This window comes from Balaenoptera borealis, assembly GCF_965194805.1.
Source record: "Balaenoptera borealis genome assembly, chromosome: 2".
NCBI classification, from domain to species: Eukaryota; Metazoa; Chordata; class Mammalia; order Artiodactyla; family Balaenopteridae; genus Balaenoptera; species Balaenoptera borealis.
In genome coordinates this window covers 159,870,055-159,892,314 of record NC_138867.1, presented here as the reverse complement: position 1 = coordinate 159,892,314, position 22,260 = coordinate 159,870,055, and the positions used below count along the sequence as shown (strand labels likewise).

The 22,260-nt window shown below is 43.3% G+C and overlaps 1 protein-coding gene and 1 long non-coding RNA gene across 6 annotated transcripts in view; both read right to left on the bottom strand.

Annotated features, from left to right (window-relative positions):
- The window catches only part of LOC309623785, a 519,468-nt gene that overhangs the window by 350,101 nt on the left and 147,107 nt on the right, over positions 1-22,260 (bottom strand). The gene's annotated exons all lie outside the window — the stretch shown is intronic.
- SFXN1 (sideroflexin 1) overlaps positions 10,307-22,260 on the bottom strand; it is a 46,542-nt gene continuing 34,588 nt past the window's right edge. For 2 of the 5 annotated variants that reach the window (XM_082380932.1, XM_082380930.1), the window contains exons 9-12: positions 16,038-16,110; positions 14,774-14,823; positions 14,319-14,366; positions 10,307-11,667 (exon numbers count right to left, since the gene is read on the bottom strand). In XM_082380932.1, the coding sequence (XP_082237058.1) occupies positions 11,605-11,667; positions 14,319-14,366; positions 14,774-14,823; positions 16,038-16,110 (234 nt within the window). In that variant the 3' untranslated portion in view covers positions 10,307-11,604. The other 3 variants (XM_082380933.1, XM_082380931.1, XM_082380934.1) reach the window with 2 other exon arrangements.

The following is a 22,260-nucleotide window of genomic DNA, read 5'->3' as shown; positions in this document are numbered from 1 at the left end:
AGGACGGAGCAACGAGAATGCTGGAAAGCTGCTCGGCATTCTCCCTTTGGGAGGGATGCAGACACCGCCTCCGAGTCCAAGCCTGGCTCCTCCTCCCATTGGCTTTGGCCCCCGGGGGGGAGCCACATAATCTTTCCACTCCTCGGTTTCCTCATCTATAAAAGGGGGATGATATCGTTTCCTACAGCCGAGGATTCCTGTGGGGACTCAATGGCAGTGCACGGAGAACATCAGTGCCTGATGTGTGCTAAAGGCTCGGTAAAAATTAGCAGAGCAAAGAGGTTAATGGGCATAATGCCCATGAAAGATAAAAGGGGGAAGAGTCAGGGGAAGTTTCAGACGGTGGTGCAGCTCTGACGTTCAGCCAAGGCAGCATCAAGTTCTAGAGCAAAGGTTGTTTTTAGAAGAATCTGCATTGGACAGAAATAGCCAGACCTGAGTACCCCTGACCCTCTCCTCCATCCCTCTGCTCTTTTTTTTTTTTTTTAATAAATTTATTTATTTTATTATTTTTTACTTTATTTTTTTTTGGCTGAGTTGGGTCTTCATTGCTGCGCGCAGGCTTTCCCTAGTTGCGGGAGCGTGGGCTACCCTTCGTTGCAGTGTGTGGGCTTCTCATTGTGGTGGCTTCTCTTGTTGTGGATCACGGGCTCTAGGTGTGCGGGCTTCAGTAGTTGTGGCATGTGGGCTCAGTAGTTGTGGCTCACGGGCTCTAGAGTGCAGGCTCAGTAGTGGCGCTCAAGCTTAGTTGCTCCGCGGCATGTGGGATCTTCCCAGACCGGGGCTCGAACCCGTGTCCCCTGCATTGGCAGGTGGATTCTTAACCACTGCACCACCAGGGAAGTCTCAATCCCTCTGCTCTTAAACTGTGCCTCCCAGCTTTGGAGAATGAGACAGCGGTCCAACACTGAGCCAAATATGTAACATCTGCTCTCTTAGCTGCCGAAGACCCAGAGGAACCCAGAAGCAATCACATGTAGGGACTTCCTTGAGGGCATGTCTGTCCTTGTGTCTGGGGGAGAGGAGCCCAGGAAGGAATCTTCTTTTGAATGAATGAGAAGCTTATGCTTTAGAAGTCAGCCAAGGTGTGTGCATGGGCTTGACTTTTTTGTTAGTTAATTAATTAATGTATTTAGCAGCCACTTATTGAGTGTCACCTATGTGCCAGGCGCCTGGAAATTCTCTCAGAGGAAAAAGACACCTACTTGGACCTGAATATGAACAAAGAGGCAAGGCCAAGTTTCCTCTCAGAGAGTAATTTAGAATTATCTAGGTCAGGCCCCTAAAGCACTACTTTAGAAAGCACAGGCTAAGACATTTCAACTGAAAAATGCTCAAAGATTAAAGTTATTTTATTTCTTTCTAATTATGAAATAGTTACTCACGTTGAAACATTTAGAAAGCACAAAAAAGTATAAAACAGAAATAAATATCAGTCTCACTTTAGTATTAATATTTTGGTGTTCTTCTTGGTTTTACCCTGGTCTCAAGAGGGGCCATTTTAACTGGGCTTTGAAGGATGAGTAGGAGTTCACCAGGCATATCAAAGATAGGAAAGCTTTCCAGGAAGAGGAAATGGCATGTGTACAGGCCTGGAGATGTGAAAGTACATGGACTTGGTTTGCAAAAGCCAACGGGAAAAGGACAGGAGGGCCAGAGAGAGGATATTCACTTGGATAGTCTGGCAGGGAGGAAGTCGTGGAAGGTCTCACATGTCAGACCGAGGAGCCAGGACTTTGTCAAATGGCTTCAGGGGAGGGTGTGCCTGCTCAGGTAAATGTGGAGGATGGGCTAAAAGAGGGAAGCCTGGCAGCAGGAGCCAGTGGAGGCTCTGGTCCAAGTAGGGGAGACAATGGTCCAAAAGAGAATGGTAACAGTGGAGGTTCAAAAGGTTTACTCCAAGGGATAAGTAAATTTTTAAAAAGTGACCTTTAGATGTTTAGTTCTTACAAAGACAACTATATCCTATCTTGGGGAGGGTGTGGGCCCTGTTGCTAGAGTGAAATACCTTTTTGGAGGACAGTCCATTTACTCCTTGGGTGATTCGGGGCAAGGGTTTCAACCTCTCTAGGCCTCAATTTATTGTGTGAAAAGTGAGACTAATAAGAGAGTTTATCTTATAGAGTTGATGAGAGGCTCAAATGGGATAGTGACTAAATTGCACTTATCAGGCCTGGCACATCAAAGTAAAGGCTAAATTCGGTTAGCTTTCATCATCATCAACAAAATTTTAAATGCTCACATCCTAGGACCTAACTAATTTCCCTTCTAGGAACCCCTATTAAAGAAACAACAGCATAAGAATATAAAGCTTTGCACAAGGATATTCACAACAGAATTTTTTTTGTAGTAGCAAAATTGTGGAAATAACAGAAATGCCCGTCAACAGAGGAATGATTAATACATTATAGGAATTAACGTTTCAGAATTCTATGAAGCTCTTAACAAGAATGAGGAAGATCTATAAATATTACCTAAAAAATAAAAAATTTTATGGGGAAAAATGAGGTGTAGTAGAATATGTATATTTCATTTGTGTAAAGTCAAACCAAATACACCTACAGGTGAGCGCATAACATATTCAGTGGCCAGATGAACGGAGATCAAAGTCCACAGCCGTTACCCCTGGAGAAGGTAGCCTTGGGGTTGAGATTAGGAAAGGAGAAGAAGGAAGCGATCTCTATACACTTCTGCGTCATCTTAGTTTATTCTTATGAGCGTGTATTATTTTGATGGTGAAAATAAAGTGCTTCTCAGGTCAGAGAGGTTGAGGCAGACACTACCAAACGTAAAATAGATAGCTAGTGGAAAGCAGCCGCATAGCACAGGGAGATCAGCTCTGTGCTTTGTGACCACCTAGAGGGGTGGGATAGGGAGGGTGGGAGGGAGATGCAAGAGGGAGGAGATATGGGGATAGATGTATATGTATAGCTGATTCACTTTGTTATAAAGCAGAAACTAACACACCATCGTAAAGCAATTATACTCCAATAAAGATGTTAAAAAGAAAAGAAAAGAAAAGAAGGCTGAAGAAGGAGGAGGAGGAGGACCCTGGATGGGAAAGGATGCAAGAAGCAGCCACGCGCCCAGAAGAGACACGCTGCAGGGCTCCAGAAGCTTCATCTTTCACATTGCAAATTCCACTCCCACTGGACTCCTTCCAGAGCCACATTGTCCAGAGCTAACAAGCCACTGCGGTCCTGGGCACATCCATTGTTTGCCTTTGGCGATGTTCCAGATTCCTTCTCCCAGGCCTGTGGGAATGGAGCCTTGGTTGTGCTTACCCTGGGGTCAGAGGCTGGCTCGACCCCCCCACCCCCACCCCCCTGCGATGGATGGCACGCTGAGGGGAGGGTCTGGGCAGCACACGTAGGCAGAGGGCGTTCTGCCTACCTCTGCCACGCGTGAGCTGGCTATCTCTGGCAAGTTCCTGAAATGCTGCAGTTTCATCTGTGAAGTGGGAACAACTAGAGTCGCAGTTACTTGACAGGGTGTTGTGACAGTAAATGAGGCGGCGACAGGGTAAAATAATTGCTCAGTGCCTGTTCGCCGTCACTGTCTGTAATGCAGGCTCGACGGTGGTCGAGTGTAAATAAATGATAACACAGGTCCGCACTCCTTGCGTCCACACTCCTAGTTCACTGCGGGACGTTCCGTTCCCACCGCGGGAGTGCACTAACCACTCCCCCCGGTCCCCAGCACCTCCAGAGCCGTGGAATCACCTTAATGTCCTCCTCGATCTCGAGAACAACAGTTCTCAACCCTGGCTGCTCTTAGAACCTGAGCCCTGGGGAGCCTAAAATGCCGGTTCCCAGGCCACCTCCGAATATTGGGATGTGATTGGTTTGGATGGGACCTGAGCAATGAGACTTGTGAAAGGCTCTTCAGGTGATTCTGGAGTGAAGCCAAGGGGGAGAAACCCTGCCCTACACCCAAACGGGGGTGCCCTCTTCATGCCCAGCATCAAGGATGGGGGCTCCCCATTGCTGCCTCTTTGTGTCCCCTCCCCCCAAACCCTGTCTTCCCCTCTCTCAATTCCCAGACTTGAGAGCTGCTGTCTACACCTGGTCCAAGTGGCTTTTCTGTCCAGCCTTCTCCTCTTCCTCTCTCCATTTTTTATTGTCAGCCTCTACTTGGGAGTCCTTTGCTTTGTTTTCTTTTGTTTCGCCATTGTCCAGATTTTGCCTTGCAAAGGAGCCCTGGGAAGCTGGAGGTGCGCTGCACAAGTGGAATCCAGTCCCAGTTTCTCTGTCGGTGACAGCATCCTCTTCCTCCTCATCGGGTCATCCTCACTAGATTTGCCGATGTGACTCACCCCGCCCAGCGAGAAGGCCGTGGGAAGAACACTTTCTGCTTCTTTCCTATTTCAGCCATCCAGCGGGTAAGCCACCCGGCTGCACCTGAGGCCGCTCCCCTGGGGAACAGGGTTCCCGGCAACCCCCCTCCTAGTTATGGACCAAAATTATTATTCAGGGTTTGTATCAGGAGGTGGCATCCATTGGAATTTCAATAGCATCGTCATCTTCGTCTCTATTTTTAGCTTTTCGTTATTAAAAATTGTTCTCTCCTGCTACCATCTTGGAGAGTGCACATTATTAAAATACATTTTCACCATAAATGAGAATAAGAGGAAAGAACTTGTTCTTGATTGCAATCACACATGATGAATCGATTTCCTGGCCCCTGGAAACATCACACTTGCCAAACCGACGCTGTGACATCCTGGAAATGGCCTGCTTGTCTGTCTTTTCCATTTGGTTTATTGCAGAGAAATAAAAGGACAAGGGAAGGAAAGTCATGACTCAGGTTCTCCATTTACCCATTTTAAGCTTCACAGCAAGACTGTAATGTAGGTTTTATTGTCTCCATTTTACAGATGAGTACACTGAGGATCGGAGAGGGGAACTGGCTGGTCCCATGTGACAAAAACAGTAAGTGACAGAGTTAGGATTTGACTGCTTTTCCTCCCCGGGACAAAAGCCTCCAGAAGGAGTCCCTGCTTTCAGGATGAAGCCCGCACTCCTTCCCTGGGCACTGAAGGGCCCTCACGACCCTGAGATCCTGGTGGCATCTTCCCCAAATTTCCCTCCTTTGCACACACCATTCAGCCACACTCTCCCTGGTTTCCAGATCTTTCCATGGAAAGGGAAGCCCTTTCCAGTACGGAGAAGCCCTAGTTTTCTTCCTGCCCCTTTTCTCCTCCCAGTGAGAAATTTCTACTCTTCTTCCCGGTATCAGTTGAGATGCCACTCTTTAAAGCCCTCACTGATTCCCAGCTCCCTTTCCCTGAGCCGGCTTCAAGTGTGATTGGCCTGTGTCGCAGCACTGATGGCCCTGAGGGCAGGGACTGGGTCTGGTCTACAATTGTTCTGTGTTCCGCACTGCCCCCCTCCTACCGGGAATCAGGTGCCCTGCACAATAAGCCCCATTCCTGCTTGTCGGCATCTTTACAGCTTCCTGAAGCTAGAGAGATCATGTCCTTCTCCTGGCTTCTTGCACCATCTTCCGGATCTGGCCTTGGAAATCCAGAGATGCACGTTCGAGGGCGGCAGTCTGTTGCCTTGCGCCACCTGCCGGCAGCTCTGGGGATCGGTGGGCTCCAGCCGCGCGATCTTGGAGGCAATGCTGCCCCCTGGCGGCGTCTCTCGGAGCTGCGGATCTCTCCGGCCTGGAGCTCCAAAACCACAGGTTCAGGCCCGTCTATAAGGTAGATACCGTTTCCATCATTTCCAGGAGAGAGATGGAATCAAGGGGAGGGTCAATGATTGGCTCGGTAATCCCAGGGCTTGGGAGCTGAGAGGCACCCGCTTCCAAGCCAGAGCTGGGGTCACTCAACGGCCTGAACTTGACGTGTTTCTGATTTTAGAACCAATACAGGTGCATTCCAGAAAATCTGAGAAACAGAAAACCGTAAAGAAAATAAAGATTACCTGTAAATCCAGAGATACCAACTGTTAACCATTGTGGCATATATTCCTCTAATATGTCTTTTTATACATATCAGTGCATCAATTATTATAAAATTGGGACTGTAACCTACAGGGTTTTGTTTTTTTTTAAGTAGCATTTAATATATCCTGAGTTCAGAAACAGAAGAAAATCTGTAAAACTAGAAAAGCATAAAGGAGAAAATTTTTAAATCACTTAAAAATCCCACCATCCAGAGATAGCCTTTCTTCCCAAATTAGCTCATATTTGTGACAATCACCTGTTATTTATCCTTCTATCTTGCAAAAATCCAATTCAGAAATTAAAAAATTCTTTTCCCCAAGGGAAAATTTATTCTTATACTTGGGATTACCCACAATAGCGTACACTTTTTTTTTTTCCTACCTGGCAGTTTCTCACCATCTTCTGGAAATATTCTCCAACCTCCCCCTTCCTTCACCTCCCCTGACCATTCCATTCATATGGTTCCCTCCCAGGAGTAGCCAGGTCTCCTGTGAACCAGAGTGTATCCATCTGTGGGATTAATTCTTAGACGTGAAATTGCTTTAAGGAGGGTACGTGCTTTAATAAGTTTCGATAGCTACACCCAAACTGTCTTGCAGGAAAACTGCAGCAATGTGGATGTCATGTCTACCAGCAGTCACGAGAGTGCCTGTTTCCCTGTAGGATCACGAACAGTGTTGTCAAACTTCCGGCCCCGGGGATCACATAAATTTAGCTACAATGCGTTGAGTGTGCCCTGTGCCAGGCTCAGTGCTGTCCATTTATTAATTCTCATTGAATCCTCCCAATAACCCAGTGACGGAAGTGGTATTAACTTCATTTTACAGATGAGGAAACTGAGGTTTAGAGCGATTAGCCTGCCTCAGTTCACAGAACGGAGCTGAACGCGACTCTAGCATTCATCCTAACATCCACCCAGTGGTTCTCAAGTTTGAATGGACTGTGTCAGAATCACTCAGAGGGCTTGTTAGAAGTTGGCCGGGTCCCACCTTAGAGTTTTTGATTCAGTACCAAAGGGCCTGAGAACATGCATTTCTAGTTCCCAGTGAAGCTGATGCTGCTGGACCAGGTACCACACTTTGAAAACCATTGTTCCTATTACTCTAATAGGGGATCCTATCTGGAAATGACCTTGCTGATCTGCCTTTGACCTTGGTTGGGTCCTTATTGGAATTCTGTATGTTCCATAAACCTTTTGTCTGTGGGGGGGGGGGTGTGTGGGAACGTGAATACATCTTTTATAATCCTGTGAATCCACCAAGTTAGGTTGGTGGTAAGTGATTTCACTTCTTCAAGACTGTTTCCCCACTTTTTTAATGGAGGTGATCTCAGAGGAACTGCTGGGGGTATTACAAGGAGTAATGTATGCAGAAATAAAAACATGTTGAAGATTGTAAAATGCTGTACTGAAGCTAGTTCTAATTATTCCTATTGATGGAGAAGCTGTGAAGTACAGTGGAAGACACTGGAGTTTGACAGGCCTGGACTGAGATAGCGGTTGGGCCACCGCATGACATTAGACAAATCAGCCCACATCTCTCAGCCTCAAATTCCTTCTCTTTAAAACTGGGCATATCGTGGTCTCCTTGAGGGTTAAACAAGCCCCTGTGTGTCTTGTCCCAAGTGCTCCTTCGGCTCCAAAAGCTACAGGGGCGGTGGTGTCCTCCGTGACAGTTGGGCTGGCTCCAGAACAATGCTTACAACTTGGACGCCCCCAGTCATTTTGCCTCTCGGTTCCCAAGGATAACATTCATTGCCAGCTCTGGTCCCAGAAACCCTCAGATTCCCTGTTCTTTCCACATCTTGGTGACGACCTCTCCGTGACACCAAGTGAATTCCTTTCCACAACTGGATATTGGAAATGTGAAGACCCTTCTTCAGATTTCCAGAAAGAGCCCAGGATGAACCCGATGACCAGGGGGACCCTTGGCTGGTGCCAGTTGTTCTAGGTGATGGAGCTACGGCCGTGGACAAAACAGAAATCCCTGCCCTCGTAAGCTTGTTGATCCTATGTCCCTAAGAACGTCAACACTGAAGCTGGAAGCTTCCTTGGAATCTGGTGAGGGGTAAATACGCAAATTCACCGAGTATTAGAAGTTGATCTGAAATTGACCCAGTGAAGCTCGGGTCCCTGGGAACATTGGAGACGTGGCACAGCCAGAACTTCTCCAGCTGTGATGCGTACAGGGATCTCAGGGCTCCTGTCATCTGGCAGATGTTGGCTCAGCAGGTCTGGGCTGGGGCCCAAGAACTTGCGTTTCTAACCAATTTGGATGTTGCTGGGTTATGGACCATACTTTGAACATCTAGAATTTAAGTGATACTTTATAACATCACTAACAAATGTAACCTTATTTTTCTTTGGCTTTCAGTGAAATTCTGAATACTCAAGAATATACCAGTTTGAAAACTAATTTTACTGGAGTGTTCCAGTTGTTTACACTTTTGGACAGGGCTGTAGATTCACGTGTCAGACCTTGGCTGCCACTATAGTTTTCAAGCGACCAGGAGCAGCCTTGAACTTGTACTACTGAAGCCCCAGCTTTCTCATCTGTGAGCAGAGACTTTCCTACCTCTGTCTCATTTAGGCAAAACCTTAATTGTTGGACGTTTTAAAAGGATGGATTCAAGTGTCTCGCCGTGGCCACTTTAATCTGCTACTTTTAGTGAGGTTGTGGGTTATCTGTGGGGAAGCCGCCAAGATTCTGAAATCTTACCAGTATATTGATATACTGGCATTTTGAATGCACATCCAGCATCTGTAGACAAATATACAATCAGCAATCATCCACTGAATGTTTACTCTGTGCCAGGCACTACGTAAACCGCTGTGCTGGAATTATCTTGTTCACAACAACTCTATGAGGTAGATTCAATTATTCTCTCCCAACAATCCAAACTAATAAAACTGAAGGTCACAGAGAATGTCAGCAGCCCAGATATGTTTATTTTAAAAGTGGGTACAACCAAGATTGTACCGGCTCTGTCTGACTCCTAGACCCAAGCTCTTGAATATATTTCAATAATTTAAGTGATGAACAGAGGTCCTGTAGCAAAACAGAGCAGAGACGTGACCAAGGTGGGTAAAATGCTCAGTTCTTTTTTACGTCTGTTAATAAGGCACTCCCCAATCCTGGGTTAAATTTAGATTTTCTCTGTGAACTATGGTAAACGTTAGTTCCACATTAGAACCTGACAAACAATACAAAAACAAATTGACCTCACCACCATGTGTAAGGGTGTCAGTCATCAGGGTCTAAGGCAGAATCTCATTCCCCCTGTGTCATAATGAACGTTACCTGGAATTACGCTGTGTGGGGCTGCCGGGGGTGGGTGGGAGCCTCTATGGTGTTCAAGAAGGTGGAAAACTGGTAGCCAAAACTAGAAATATATTTCCTGCTAAAGGCATAATACAAAAATATCTCTTCATCAGGAGTTACTGATGGTACCCAGATATTAAGTTAGAATGAAAGGTACCATTGACTATAATATAAAAACTGCATCATCCTTTACATACAAATAAAAGAGAGAATTTTTTTTCATTCTGAGTTTATTTAACATTTCATCCAGTTGAACTGAAATAATACATTGACTCCAACACTGGCCAGACACTGTGCTAATACTGAAAAAAAGCTGCCAGTCAGTTAATACTTACAGTCATAATTCTTTATATCATTTTACTAGAAATATTAATAACTATTTACCTTTACAAGCATATTGCACTTCATGTGAATTTTCTCCAGAAGAGGTATTCCTAAGAGATCAGCGAAGATTGCCAATCTTTGTTCATTTTGTTCCTTTTTATAAACCATGATTCAACTATACAGTTCATAGTTCTCTATAAAAGCATCAAGAGTCAGAAGCTTCAACAGATAATGTTTAAAAAGACACATCTCCAGGCTCATTATCCCTTTTATAATGATCCTTTGGTCATCTCATCCTGGTGTGTATTAAAATTTCGGTTAGTTTGTCAATCTTCCAACCAGGCATTCATTAATTTTTCAACGAAGGTTAAGATTTTGACATGGAGCTGCCACTTGACTGGAGGTAAGAATTCTGAGATTAGCTGGGGCGAGTGGGGTAGGCCTCAAGTGCTTTAGTTTCTTGTTAAAAGTGCCCTTTAAGCACCTCGTGGAGCTCTGCCTTGAATTTCCCGCTTTTACCCATTTTTAAAGAGAAGCATCTATGGCAACAAAAGACATCCAAGGCCAGAATGTCATGGGGAAGCTCTTTTGCTTCAAATGGTTTAAGACAGAAACTCTAAATGAGAATATTTTGGCAGTATAAAGGAAGGCTCAGAGTGGCCCAAGAGCTTCAGGTCCATTCATCATTTTAGAGAAAAGAGAAACACAGACACGAGGCACACCATTTTTTCTTTATGAGGAAATTCAGTCTGGTCACATTGTCAGGAAAAATTTGCCCAAACTAGTTTCTACATTTTTTTCCCACTTATAAGTCTCTGAATTACAAATTGAATCAAGTGGTCTACACTCAGTGAAATGACCACCTCACATATGCCTTTGAACCTCTACAGAATTGAAACATAATCTGTTACATTAAATATATTATATGTGAAGCTACTACAGATGATGTAAACAGTGGTCCACGGGTTCATTATTTTCAAACAGGGTGGAATGTAATATACAACATTCAAGTAAAACTCATTGAGTCATTGATTCACATACACATTATTTCCGTATCTTCCTGAAAGCCAAAGAGATCTACGAGGATGACAAGAAAAGACATGCAGGCAGATGGAACTGTTCTCTCGCTTATAAAAAAAAAAAAATCAAACACGCCAGATTCAACCCAGTCATACAGCGTTGGTTTCGAATATACTTCCAAAATTTGACATTTGTGCATTTCCGTTATTTGATTAGTTGATTTAAATGATTGAATATAAAGTCAACAAATGCAAGGTAAGATTAATATCTTCATAAGAATGTAAAATAGAATAAATTTCAAACTCAACCGAAGAAATCCATCAGCAATATGAAAGCATACAGCTGTTGACAGCAGGGACCTTTCACCATTGTCTATCACTCTGACTTTTCCGGGAGGTGTATGAAGGAGCTTTTATCTTACAAATGCAAAGAACTCATCTTCTACTTCGGGTTGCCTCCAGCCCAAACTGGGCAGGAAAGTAAACTGTCCTTAATATTTATGAGTCATTTTCTTTTACAGTTTAGCTTCAGGGCTTTTGTGTTTTCTCAACTCACTATTGAGAGCTCTCCTTGATTTGAAACAAGAGTAGGATAAAAATTCAGTATTTTAAACAGATTTCCTTTTCACTGACTGACAGTCAATATACTGAACATCTACTGTATGCCTAACGGTGCTTTTGAAAACTCTGGGTGAGGGCTGGGATATTGTCTTTGAAAAAACAGTGGCTATAAAAGCTACAGGAAGGGTGTTTCTGTAAATTATACCATGATTCAAATGTAAGGGGAGGCCACCCCAGGTGCTGTGCTATAAGTAGCAGCTTGACTCTAAAAGGCTAATGTGGATCGTTAAAAGGTTTCTGTCACCAGTTGACCAGGACCAGGATATTCCTTACCAACTTGGCTACACCACACTTGCGGTTGGTAGGATCCTCTGAAGATGTTTCTTTCCCTACTTTATAATCCCTTGTTAAAGTACACCCGCCGTAATTCAGGATGGGTCTCTCGGATCCTGGCTTGCAGCTCGGCCTCCAAGCTTGTCACAGACATGGAACTGGGAGAAGGGAGAGACGACAGACAGGGTCATTCCACGGGCGGAGGTGGGAATTAGAACCTGGAGAGAGGAGACAGAGTGGCCCCACCCACCCCCGTGACTAGGGCGACAGAGTCCTGTTTGAAAAAGGCTTCACGTGCCCAGAAAACAAGTATCCTGTTCCTCTCAGAAAACTGTCACTAAATATCAAAGAAAGGCGCCATCAGAACCCAACCCTTTTTACCTCTCATCTTATTACAAGCCTTAAAAACCACTTTTGCCAGCAAGGAGGTATGGTGATGACACTCATAGACCCTGATGGTATTGGAAAACAACCTGTGGTCATGCCACTTCCCAAGGAAAACAACATAAATGTTCACCGTTAATGAAAAAAAGATATATGCACTCAGTGGAGTTTTTTAGCACTAAAAATTCACTTGCGTTAATGTGCTTTTGTCCATTGTATGGTAAAACATACTTATTCTAAAACTCTCAGAAAATACTAAAATGTACGAGAAGAAACATCTCTTGTTGTCACACTACTGAGAGGACCACTGTTCGTGTTTGCTTTATGCATTTAAAAATGTACTTGAATGTTTTATATGTGCATATGTATTAAGGATGAAGAAAAACTGTCCAGAAAAACTGTGGACGTTTTGTTATTGAAAGCAACTCGTTTGCCCCTTTCCTGTTTGCCCATTTCTGTTCCCCTCTAATCTTAAAAGAACCTAATTACAGGGATGAGATCACTAGGCAATTAACCTAACTCCTGACTTGTGCTGTCCTGAATGCACACCATGCGGTGTCTAACCTGTTGATTCTTTTCCTAGATAAAAAGAAGACCGAAGAAGTAAGCAGTTAAGAAAATGACTAGCTCTCTACCCCCAACGAATCCCCCTAAGCAATCCCGCAGGCAGATCATATGGGCAAGATAACATCTTAAGAGAGTCAGCCAGTCTGCACAAAACGGAGAATGATGCAGAATCCAACCTCCTGCCTCGATGATTCACTGAGATTCTTTCCCCTCCATTTTTCCCTTTAAAAACTGTCATGGCTGAGAAGAATCATCAGAATTGGTCTCTGGACACGAGTCCACCATCTCCCCAGATTGCCAGCTTTTATGATTAAAGCACCTTTCCTTTCTACTGACACCTGCCTCTTGAATTATTGGCTTCTGAGCGGCGAGCAGCCGAACCTGGGTTTGGTAAGACTATATAATCAGTCTTTTAAAAAGATCTGTTCTTCAATATAGTTGAGATGTGGTAAACTACGAGGTAAAAAAGGTAGGATATAGATTTATAAACATATGCAAAAAAGAGAAAAATTATGAATATAGGAAAAAACTAGAAAAAAAAACCACAATGGCTATTTTTTTCCATATAGTGGGAACTTGAGTAATTTTAAAATGATGTTGCTGATGATAATGATAATGGGTATGAGTTAGCACTCAGTTTTTGGGTCAGACATTATGCATTTTAACCCTTATAAAAACCCGGCAAGTCAGGTATTATCCTAATTTTACAGATAAGGAAACTGGAGGTGTAACTGAGATTTGAAGTCAGATCTTTCTCAACCCAAATGCCATGTTCCTAAGTCACCGAGTGCAAGGTCAAGGGCTGAACACATATTCCAATGCAATATACTAAGGAAATAAACATTTCTTACCTTAAGCCCTGAGATTCTGGGGTTTGTACAATTAAATAGGTATGAGTGCTCCTCTTTAGGAAATTCATCTGTATTGGGCTTCAGCAGAGGTTCTGAAGGTCCCGCCCTCTTCAAGGAGGGCTTAGCTATAGGCATCAAGGTGATAAAGGTTTCCTCTCCTCGAAATTTAAATCCCCAACTAAGAACAGTGGGGGTCAAAGGCAGAAGTGAAAGACCAGATAAAAGATGGATTTTTCTATCAGGTAGAGGGACCTGAAGAAGTTAGTTCTAGAACAGAATACCTCATCTCAAACCTACTGTGAAAGCCTAGGGCATTAAAGGCCGTATGTTTGGGGCCTGCTGGCCCATGAAGGATATTACAAGGGCAGGAGCCTGGTAACACAAACCACAGCAAAACAACAAAATGCTGCTCCTCTGTGCCTTGATGTTACAATAGAAAAAAGCTGAAGCCTTAGATTTATGTGATGCTGATTTAATGCCTGTCAACACAGTTCTTACATCAAAGGCAGGATTCAAGGGCAGCTTGTGATGAAAGACACGTGCACAATCAAGATTTTAAGGCAAAAAAAGAAAAAAAAAACCCTAAGTAGGAAGAAGGGAAGCAAATATACCAACCACCAAAGCTAAGTGCATATAACTGCTGTCCCTAGGGGTGGAACTTAAATTCGAATATATATCTGCATTATAGATGCATTTGCCAATGGATTGGACATCGAGCCATACTTAAATTTTTATAAGAGCAAATTGGCACCAGAGTTAACCTGAGTCTTACACAAGAATAAAGAATTTTCAAATGTAACAGTAGCAGGTAGAAAAGAGCTGGGAAAAGAGAATTTTGATATTAAACAGACATGCATTTGATTTCTGCCTCTTATCTCTTCCTTTTAGAGACTTGGCTTCATTATCTTTTTGAGACTCAACTTTCCTACTAGTGAAATGGACCTGTCTCTTCACCTGGTTTTTAGGATTAAAACGCATGATCACTCTGAAGAATAACAAATACATACCTTTTCTGAGGAAACAGAGCACAGCACAGAGGTGTAGCAAATACCAAACTTAAAAAAAAAGAAAAAAATCAGAGCATTTTTGAAATGGTCGACTTTTCAGATTCTTTTTCTATTATTTTACTTTGATAACAATCCCCTTTCTTTCTTTCGAGTATTATGCTGCCTCACAAAAATATGTCCTGTTTGTATAATTTTACTACCAAGGGCTGCCAAAATAATTTTTTTTTAAATCAAAGAGATAAAAGGAGTTTAAAAAAGAATCACACAAATAGCCCCAAATGTTGTAGGTTTCTCTAAAGACAGTTTATGTCTAGCTAATGACTGGGACCATAGTTCCAGATGTTCTGGGATGGTCTCATTTTCAAAACGTGTGTCCCATATTATCCCTCACATTTCATATGCTGTCTATTTATCTTAAAAAAAGAAATTAATGACATCAAAGTGATTCTACTCACCAGAAGCCAACTAATCCAACTTGAATAGGTGCGCTCATCCATGGGAACCTCTGTGTTGAGAAATAAATTATTTTGAGTACTTTTTACACAGGCTCTTAGAAACAATTTCTTCTGCTGGTTAACTGGGACAGGAACCTCGCCACATTACAAGATCCAGCTGGAATGCGATTAGTGAAATGCAGGGCTAACACTGTAACAGCATTACAGTTAGTCCTGACTTCCCTCTTCGATCTGTCCATGAACGCACATGCAAAGATTAAGCGGCTTCTCATTTTTCTCCCTTGCACATATAATCTGAGAGATGCCTGGCTATATGGGAGCTGGAGAAATCGTTATCACTTAGCTATAATTTCTCTCCTGGCTGGGGATCTGTATAGCGTGGTTCCAAGGCTGGAAGACAAACAAAGCTGCAATCAAATCTCTGCCCTAGGGCTTCCCTGGTGGCGCAGTGGTTGAGAATCTGCCTGCTAATGCAGGGGACACCGGTTTGAGCCCTGGTCTGGGAAGATCCCACATGCCACGGAGCAACTAAGTCCGTGAGCCACAACTACTGAGCCTGCGCGTCTGGAGCCTGTGCTCCGCAACAAGAGAGGCCGCGATAGTGAGAGGCCCGCGCACCGCGATGAAGAGTGGCCCCCGCTTGCCGCAACTGGAGAAAGCCCTCGCACAGAAGCGAAGACCCAACACAGCCAAAAATTAAAAAAAAAAAAAAAAAAAAAAAAAAATCCCTGCCCTACCAGTTCATCCCCACTGTGGGAAAAGGGCACAGTCTCCAACTTTTGGTTCCTTCTCTGTAGAATGAGGATCACAACAGTTTCCTAAAAGCGTGTGGGAGAAGATATGCCAGATAACATTAATAAAGCACCTAGTACCGTGCCCGGAACGTAGCAGAAACCCAACAAGTATCCCCCCTCCTCCTCTGCACCTTTCCTTTCTTGGTTTTAGTTGCTGTCGGTATGGCTAAAACTATTGCTGGCATAACAAATTTTTGCCTGTCAATTTTTTGTTAATGGAAATGAATGAGTTGGTTGGTCTTTTAGAGAATAAGTGCTATTAGATTTTTAGTTTTCAAAAGGGAGTTTTAAAAAAGCATAATATGCAATATAAAGAGCAACGAAATATATAGATTATATAAATAAGGCCACTGAAAGAGCTGCAACCAAGTTGTGAACTGGTTGTAATGAAATCAGCCAACTTAGTTAAGTGTCAACACAAGCTGTTAAAAGATCATATGACTGCAAGGAGGCTTGCATGATAGGCATACCCTGGTCCCCGAGAAGACTCCTCTGGCAAAAAGGTACATCACATGGGTGAACGTGAAGGGAGAGAGACGTGGACTGGAGAGGAAGGGAGAGATGTCATCAAGCAGAGACAGACCATGCAGCTCGCACAGAGGGGCCCCACCCCTCAAAGGAAAGCAGGAAAAGGAAATATTGTATCTGGGGCAACTGGCTCTGTCTGATGATGAAGGATTTTCATAAGGAGATGGTAAATCCTCTTCCTAGCACTTCCCAGATGTGTGTCATCTGCGCGGGTACACAGACTTGGTGATGGGAAGGCAAGCTAAGCCGTGAATGAGATCTTGCGGGAAGATGAACCCATGAGAGCCCATCCTCAGGTCAAGTGGACTCTTGAACAGTTGCGTGTAATCTCGACGATGGATGTGTACAAACCAAAGGCTGATGGTGGCTTGTGCAGAGGGTTTTGTTGGAAAGGCTCTCGGTAACGACAAGGATCCTGGAGAATTGTGATCTCTCCCGTGAAACCCAACCTGGATGTCATCCCTCCTCCCGACTCCTTCCTAGCATCCCATCCTGCCTCGTTCATCCCTACTTCTTAAACAGAACTTAGTCTGAGATTAAATAAGCGAGCTGAGGATGACTGGTTTTCCCCTAGATAATCACAGAACTCCGTGAGGGAGGGACATACCTTATTTAGCACAGAATTGTGCAAACAGAGGATATTTTAAATGAAAAGTTTAAATGAATTAAAGACAGTAATCACAAGTTTAAAAGATATATATTCAATGAAGTAAAAGCTCAAAAAGTTAATATGAGTAAATTCTTTCTCCTCCCAATGATCTTTTCTCCAATAGCTTTATGAAATACAATAAATTGCACATACTTACTGTGTATGTAAAAGTTTTGACGTAAGTATTCAGCTGTGAAGCCATCACCACAATCAAAATAATTAACATAGCCATCATCCTTAATGTTTTCCTTGTTCCTTGTGCCCTTGGCAATTCCACCATCTTCCCTAAACCCTGTACCCATTCCCTGGCAACCTCTGATCTACTTTCTGTCATTATATACTAGGTTATAATTTCTAGGATTTTATATACAGTATCTACTTTTTTGTGTAATTGTTTTGAGATTCATTCATGCTGTTGTGTGTATCCATAGTTCAGGACTTTTTATTGCTGGGTTAGGTATTCCATTGCATGGAATGTATTGCTTTGATAATCCATTCATTCTCCTGTTGATGAACATTTGGATTGTTTCCAGTTTTGGGCTATTGCAAATAAAGCTGCTTTGAACATTTGTCTTTTATGGATATATGTTTTCATTTCTTCTAGGTAAATACCTAGGAGTGAAATGGCTGGGTCACATGGTAAGCATATGTTTAACTTTTTAAGAAACTGCCAAACTATTCTCCAAAGTGGTTGTATCATTTTACATTCCCACCAGCAGGGAATGAGAGTTTCAGGTCCTCCACATCCTTGCCAACACTTGTTATGGTCAGTCTTTTTGATTTTAGCCATTCCAATAGGCGTTTAATGGTAGCTAATGTGGTTTTTAACTTGAATTTCCCCAATGACTAAAGATACTGAGCATCTTTACATGTGATATTATTTTATATCTATATATACTTGGTGAAATGTCTGTTCAAACCTTTTGCCCTTTTTTTTAAAAAAAAAACTGGGTTGTTTTCTTTAACAAGTATTGAGGATTCTTTATATATTCTGGATACAAGTCCTTTATCAGACACATACTTTGCATAAATTTTCTCCCAGTCTGTTTCTTGTCTTTTCAATCTCTTTACAGTTTTCAAAAAACAGAACTTTAACACTTTGTTGAAGCCCAATTTGTCAATTTTTTCTTTTATGGACTGTGCTTTTGGTGTTATGTCTAAGAAATCTTTGCCCAACTCTAGATCTCAAAGATGTTCTGCTATATTTTCTTCTAGAAGTTTGACAATTGTAGATTTTTACATTTAGATTCCATGAACTATTGGGAGTTGATTTTTATATATGGTACAGTCAGTTCCCTACACACAGCCCACATCCCAGGCAACCTGACCATCTACAAGTCTCCCAACAAGCCACGCTCTGTGTCTTCTCTGAGCTTCTGCAAAGCAGGTGCCCCTGGCCAGTTGTCTTCAAGTCTCTGCCCACCTATGGCAGTTGGGGGTGAAACCTCTTCTATGCTCCCTCTGTGCCCCACGCTGTACTCGCCATGTATTGGAACCATTTGCCCTGTGCCTCTCCCCACCACCATGCTATATGGTCCCTGAGAGCAGGGCCCAAGCCCTATTTCTCTGATGCTAGGACCTAGCACATTGCTTGGCATGCAACAGGCATTCAACAAAGGGCTGCTGAATAAAATAAATGAATGAACAAATAAATGCTACGTTCACACTCCATTAGCAGACAATCCTGAAAATCTACTGAGTAGACAGGGCCGTCCACTTTTATTAAAGAAAATATAAACGAACTAGAACTTAAGGAATGAGGAGCTCTTATCTGACCCAAATCATATCAACTTTATTCCCAATGAAAGTGCCAGCAAAGTAAAGAGACCACAGGAGCTATTCTTCAAGAACACTGTTGGGAAAAGCACCAGATTTTAAGCAGTGAACTTTTTGGTTTACTGCAAAGATCTCTGTGAGTCACCTGCCCACAGCTGATGCTTTTTGCCAGCGCTCCATTTGGGAAAAGATAAAGCGTAGGGGGAAGGATGAGTCATGTTGAATGCTCCCCAAGCTCACCGTTTAAAAAAGCCAAGAACATTCAATTCATTTCATGTTTGCAGAGGAGTCTGGTCATAGTCAAGGTAAAAGCCCAGATAAATACATCCTTGCAGAGAGGCACATCTGGCCGCTGGAGCTGCGGGAACAATCAGAGGGCTAACCGACCCAGGCAGATGCCACCCACATGGGCATGATGAACGGCTGAGGAAATGACCTCTAAGCCTTTGTAAGAGGGCTCAGAAAAGCCTGCCCTTCCAAATAGCATGTGCAAGTCCTTTGCAGATGGAAACATATGGATAGGAAGATAAGCTGGCTCTGCCTATGCTTTTGTAATGGCCATAGGTATCAGTGAAGTCCTACAGTCCTCGCTACATGGGCAAAATGCGATATTTCGGTGTAACAGCAACCCTGAATGTGGGAGTGGGGTGTATGTCTGAGGAGCTCAACATTTAGCCATTGCTTTTTCAAAGCACCATCCTCCACAGAGGTCTGAACGAGTTCAGCTGCAGCCAGACCCTCTGTAGCTAGTGAGGCGCTCGGACTGACCCATGAGCTACTCTGACCGCCTTCCCCAACCCTGCCCCATGGCTTCTGATGCCAGCGGCCCCTTCCGGGTCTACATGAGGCCCTTCAGTGGTGGAGTGGGGAGGGCAGAGGGGAATCGAGGTGGCACACCTCTATATGATTATTGAAGGGTATGGTACCAAGCAAAGCTGAAAACCACAAACAAACACAAGGGAGGAAAGCACAATATTTATTCGTGTATTGTTGTGAAAAGCCTAGGGCAGTGTGGCAACAGTGGGTAACTGCTTGTATCATTTGCTGGCTGCTTCATGGAAGAAAATGCCAGGTGTATCTACAGCAATTTCTGTCTGTCCCAGCAAGAAGATGATGCAATATGCCCAGCTATGTCTCCTGCCCAGTGTTTGTCACCAAGATATTAGAGTAACCGTGGCAACTTTTCCAACAACACTGAGACCCCAGGAGTTCAAAGTCATGACAGTTGGGAGAGTAAAGGACCAAGTTCATTTCACATGTCTTCCCCGGTGACCTAACTCTTTAGCATGAATGTAGGTTCGAATGCAGACTTTCCTACAGAATTTGTGGAATCCCACGCCATGATCAGCTCACATGTAAGCAGCCATGTGTGCTCAATATCCACAGCCTGGAGTAAGGCTCTGGGGAATAAGGCCCCGCTCCACTCCAGAGCCGGGCTGCTGACATACCTCTGCTAACCGGGTGCTGGGTGATGTTTGAGAGGCAGAGAGAAGGGGATGGGAAAGCTTCAATGGTGGGGACACTGCCACTGAAGGTGGCCTCCCACCTGCTCTCACAGTCACCTGCAAATTCACGACAATCATATATTATTGATGGAATGACCCACACTTGCAAAAGTATTCCTCTCTTGCAAAAGTTCACTTTTATGCCAGACAAACTAACATGATGAGATGACAATTTCCAAGCCTTGTATCTACCCAGAAGTCTGGTCTTGCTTTAAAAACCGGATTTTGCTTAAATTCCATGGGAGGGGAAGTTGGGTTTATTAAACATGGTTTTTGATTCTCCATTGCTCCCAAAGTTGGCATGCCAATACCTTAAGAAATTAACAACCAGGCAAATCCAAAGGTTGCCTGGGTCAACATATGCCCTTGCAGAAAGACTATAATCCTAATGACTTATCAGATCAAGAGCCAGCGGAGAAGAACCCAGGGCATCAATTCCATGTCTGCAAAGTTATGGATCCACTGGGTGGGTCACTTCCTATTAGCATCCTGGAGAATAATGTTGATGGCCCCCTTTCTAAGTTCATTTGATAGGTTTTCTCCCTCAAAGTCTAAATTACTTCCCATAAGGAAAGCAGGGATGGATAGAGGAAGGAGCATTAATTTTTGGTTTTATTTTTTTAGATTATTTGAAAATCACTGAGATGTCAAAGTTGGTGAGTTTTAGATGTTTACATAATTTAGTAGTTTTAAGATCTAGTCACTGTTCCAGTACATAAACTAATTCCTTGGCAGCTTTAAAGAGTTCATCTGTTTACATAATTTGGTAATTTCAAGATCTAGTCCCTGTTCTAGTACATAAACTAATCCCTGAGCAGTTTTAAAGAATTCATCTTTTCTAAATTTTGCAGCAGAAACAGACTTCAGCAAAGCCTTTTCATGAATCCTCAAAATAAGGGCTTATCGAAGTAGGTAAATTATGCCAAATGAGGTCAAATTTACATTTTGGTCATCACTAATAGCTTTACTGATTAAATCAGTGTAACTGTTTTATATTTTTGTTTAATCTTACACTTAAGGCTGTAGAAACCCTCACAGGAGATGGATGGGGACTCAGAGTGCATTTGAGGATGCAGCCTCCTGGGGTGGCCCGGGGGGGGTCTGTGGATCCCCCCTGGGAACGTTCCCAGGAGCAATGGGACAGTTCAATCACTACAGAGCCACTGTGACGCCCTATCTTGCAATTCACATCGACATGTAAGATTGCCAGAGGAAGAAGCTCAGGGAATATAATCTGCTCACGTACCCAAAGCTCCCAAGAAAGACTGTGAGGGGGCTGCTGAAGAGAGGGTCCCCTTTCCCTCACGTGGGATTGGGGCATCAACATGCCGGTCAAATGAGGCACTCAACACTACTATTTTTTCAAAGCATACTTTCTTGGCTTATTTTTCTAAGAATGTGATTGTATTGAAAGTATTTAGTGTTGGCCTTAATTTTCCTCCTGGAGCCCATAGGGTGAATATAGGTCAATGAACATCTACCTGTTGGACACTTAGAATTCTCCTAATCACAGAAATCATTCAGGAAGTGTTTGGTCTGTGAACCATGTCCTTTTTTCAAAGTCTGATAACTGTCCTCTCAGTGTGACGGTTCTGTTGCTAAGACCCAAAACAATTCACCCCAAGAGAGCTGCAGTGTTTACAACACACCTGCTCCTCCAGCGAGGAACTGGACCCATTCCTCCCGGCAGGTGTAATGGTGTCAGTTTCCAAACACAGCAGGAGCCAAACGAGTCACCCTATCCCACTCTTTCCTACTTGTTACAAGAACTGGAAAGCTAAGATGAAGCATAAATATGATTGCATTAAATCATGGAAGTTACAAAAAGAATGCAGACAATGCACAGAGATTTCTCAGTGACAGTTTCATCCTATAATATTTTCAGACCCTGAGGGGAGGCGGCTGATAGATTAATAGATTATTAGATATCATCACCAAAGAAAAATACAGCAGGGCACTAAATTCAGTGTTCTGTGAAGCTACTACTCCAGATTATTTTTCCTTTCTGATAGTATGTATAGGGACTTAACAAACAAATCATTCCAAATTCGCACCATCTCCTCATTATTACCTACCTAGGGATCCGACTGATGACGACAATGAACGTGTACCTGGGTTATAACCTCTCAAGAGGAGTGGGCAGCATTCAATAAATGAAGATTTATGAGAGCTTTTTCAAATATCTGATATTAGAAATAAAATATCCCCTGAAGTGCCCAATTGCCACGGGCCTTC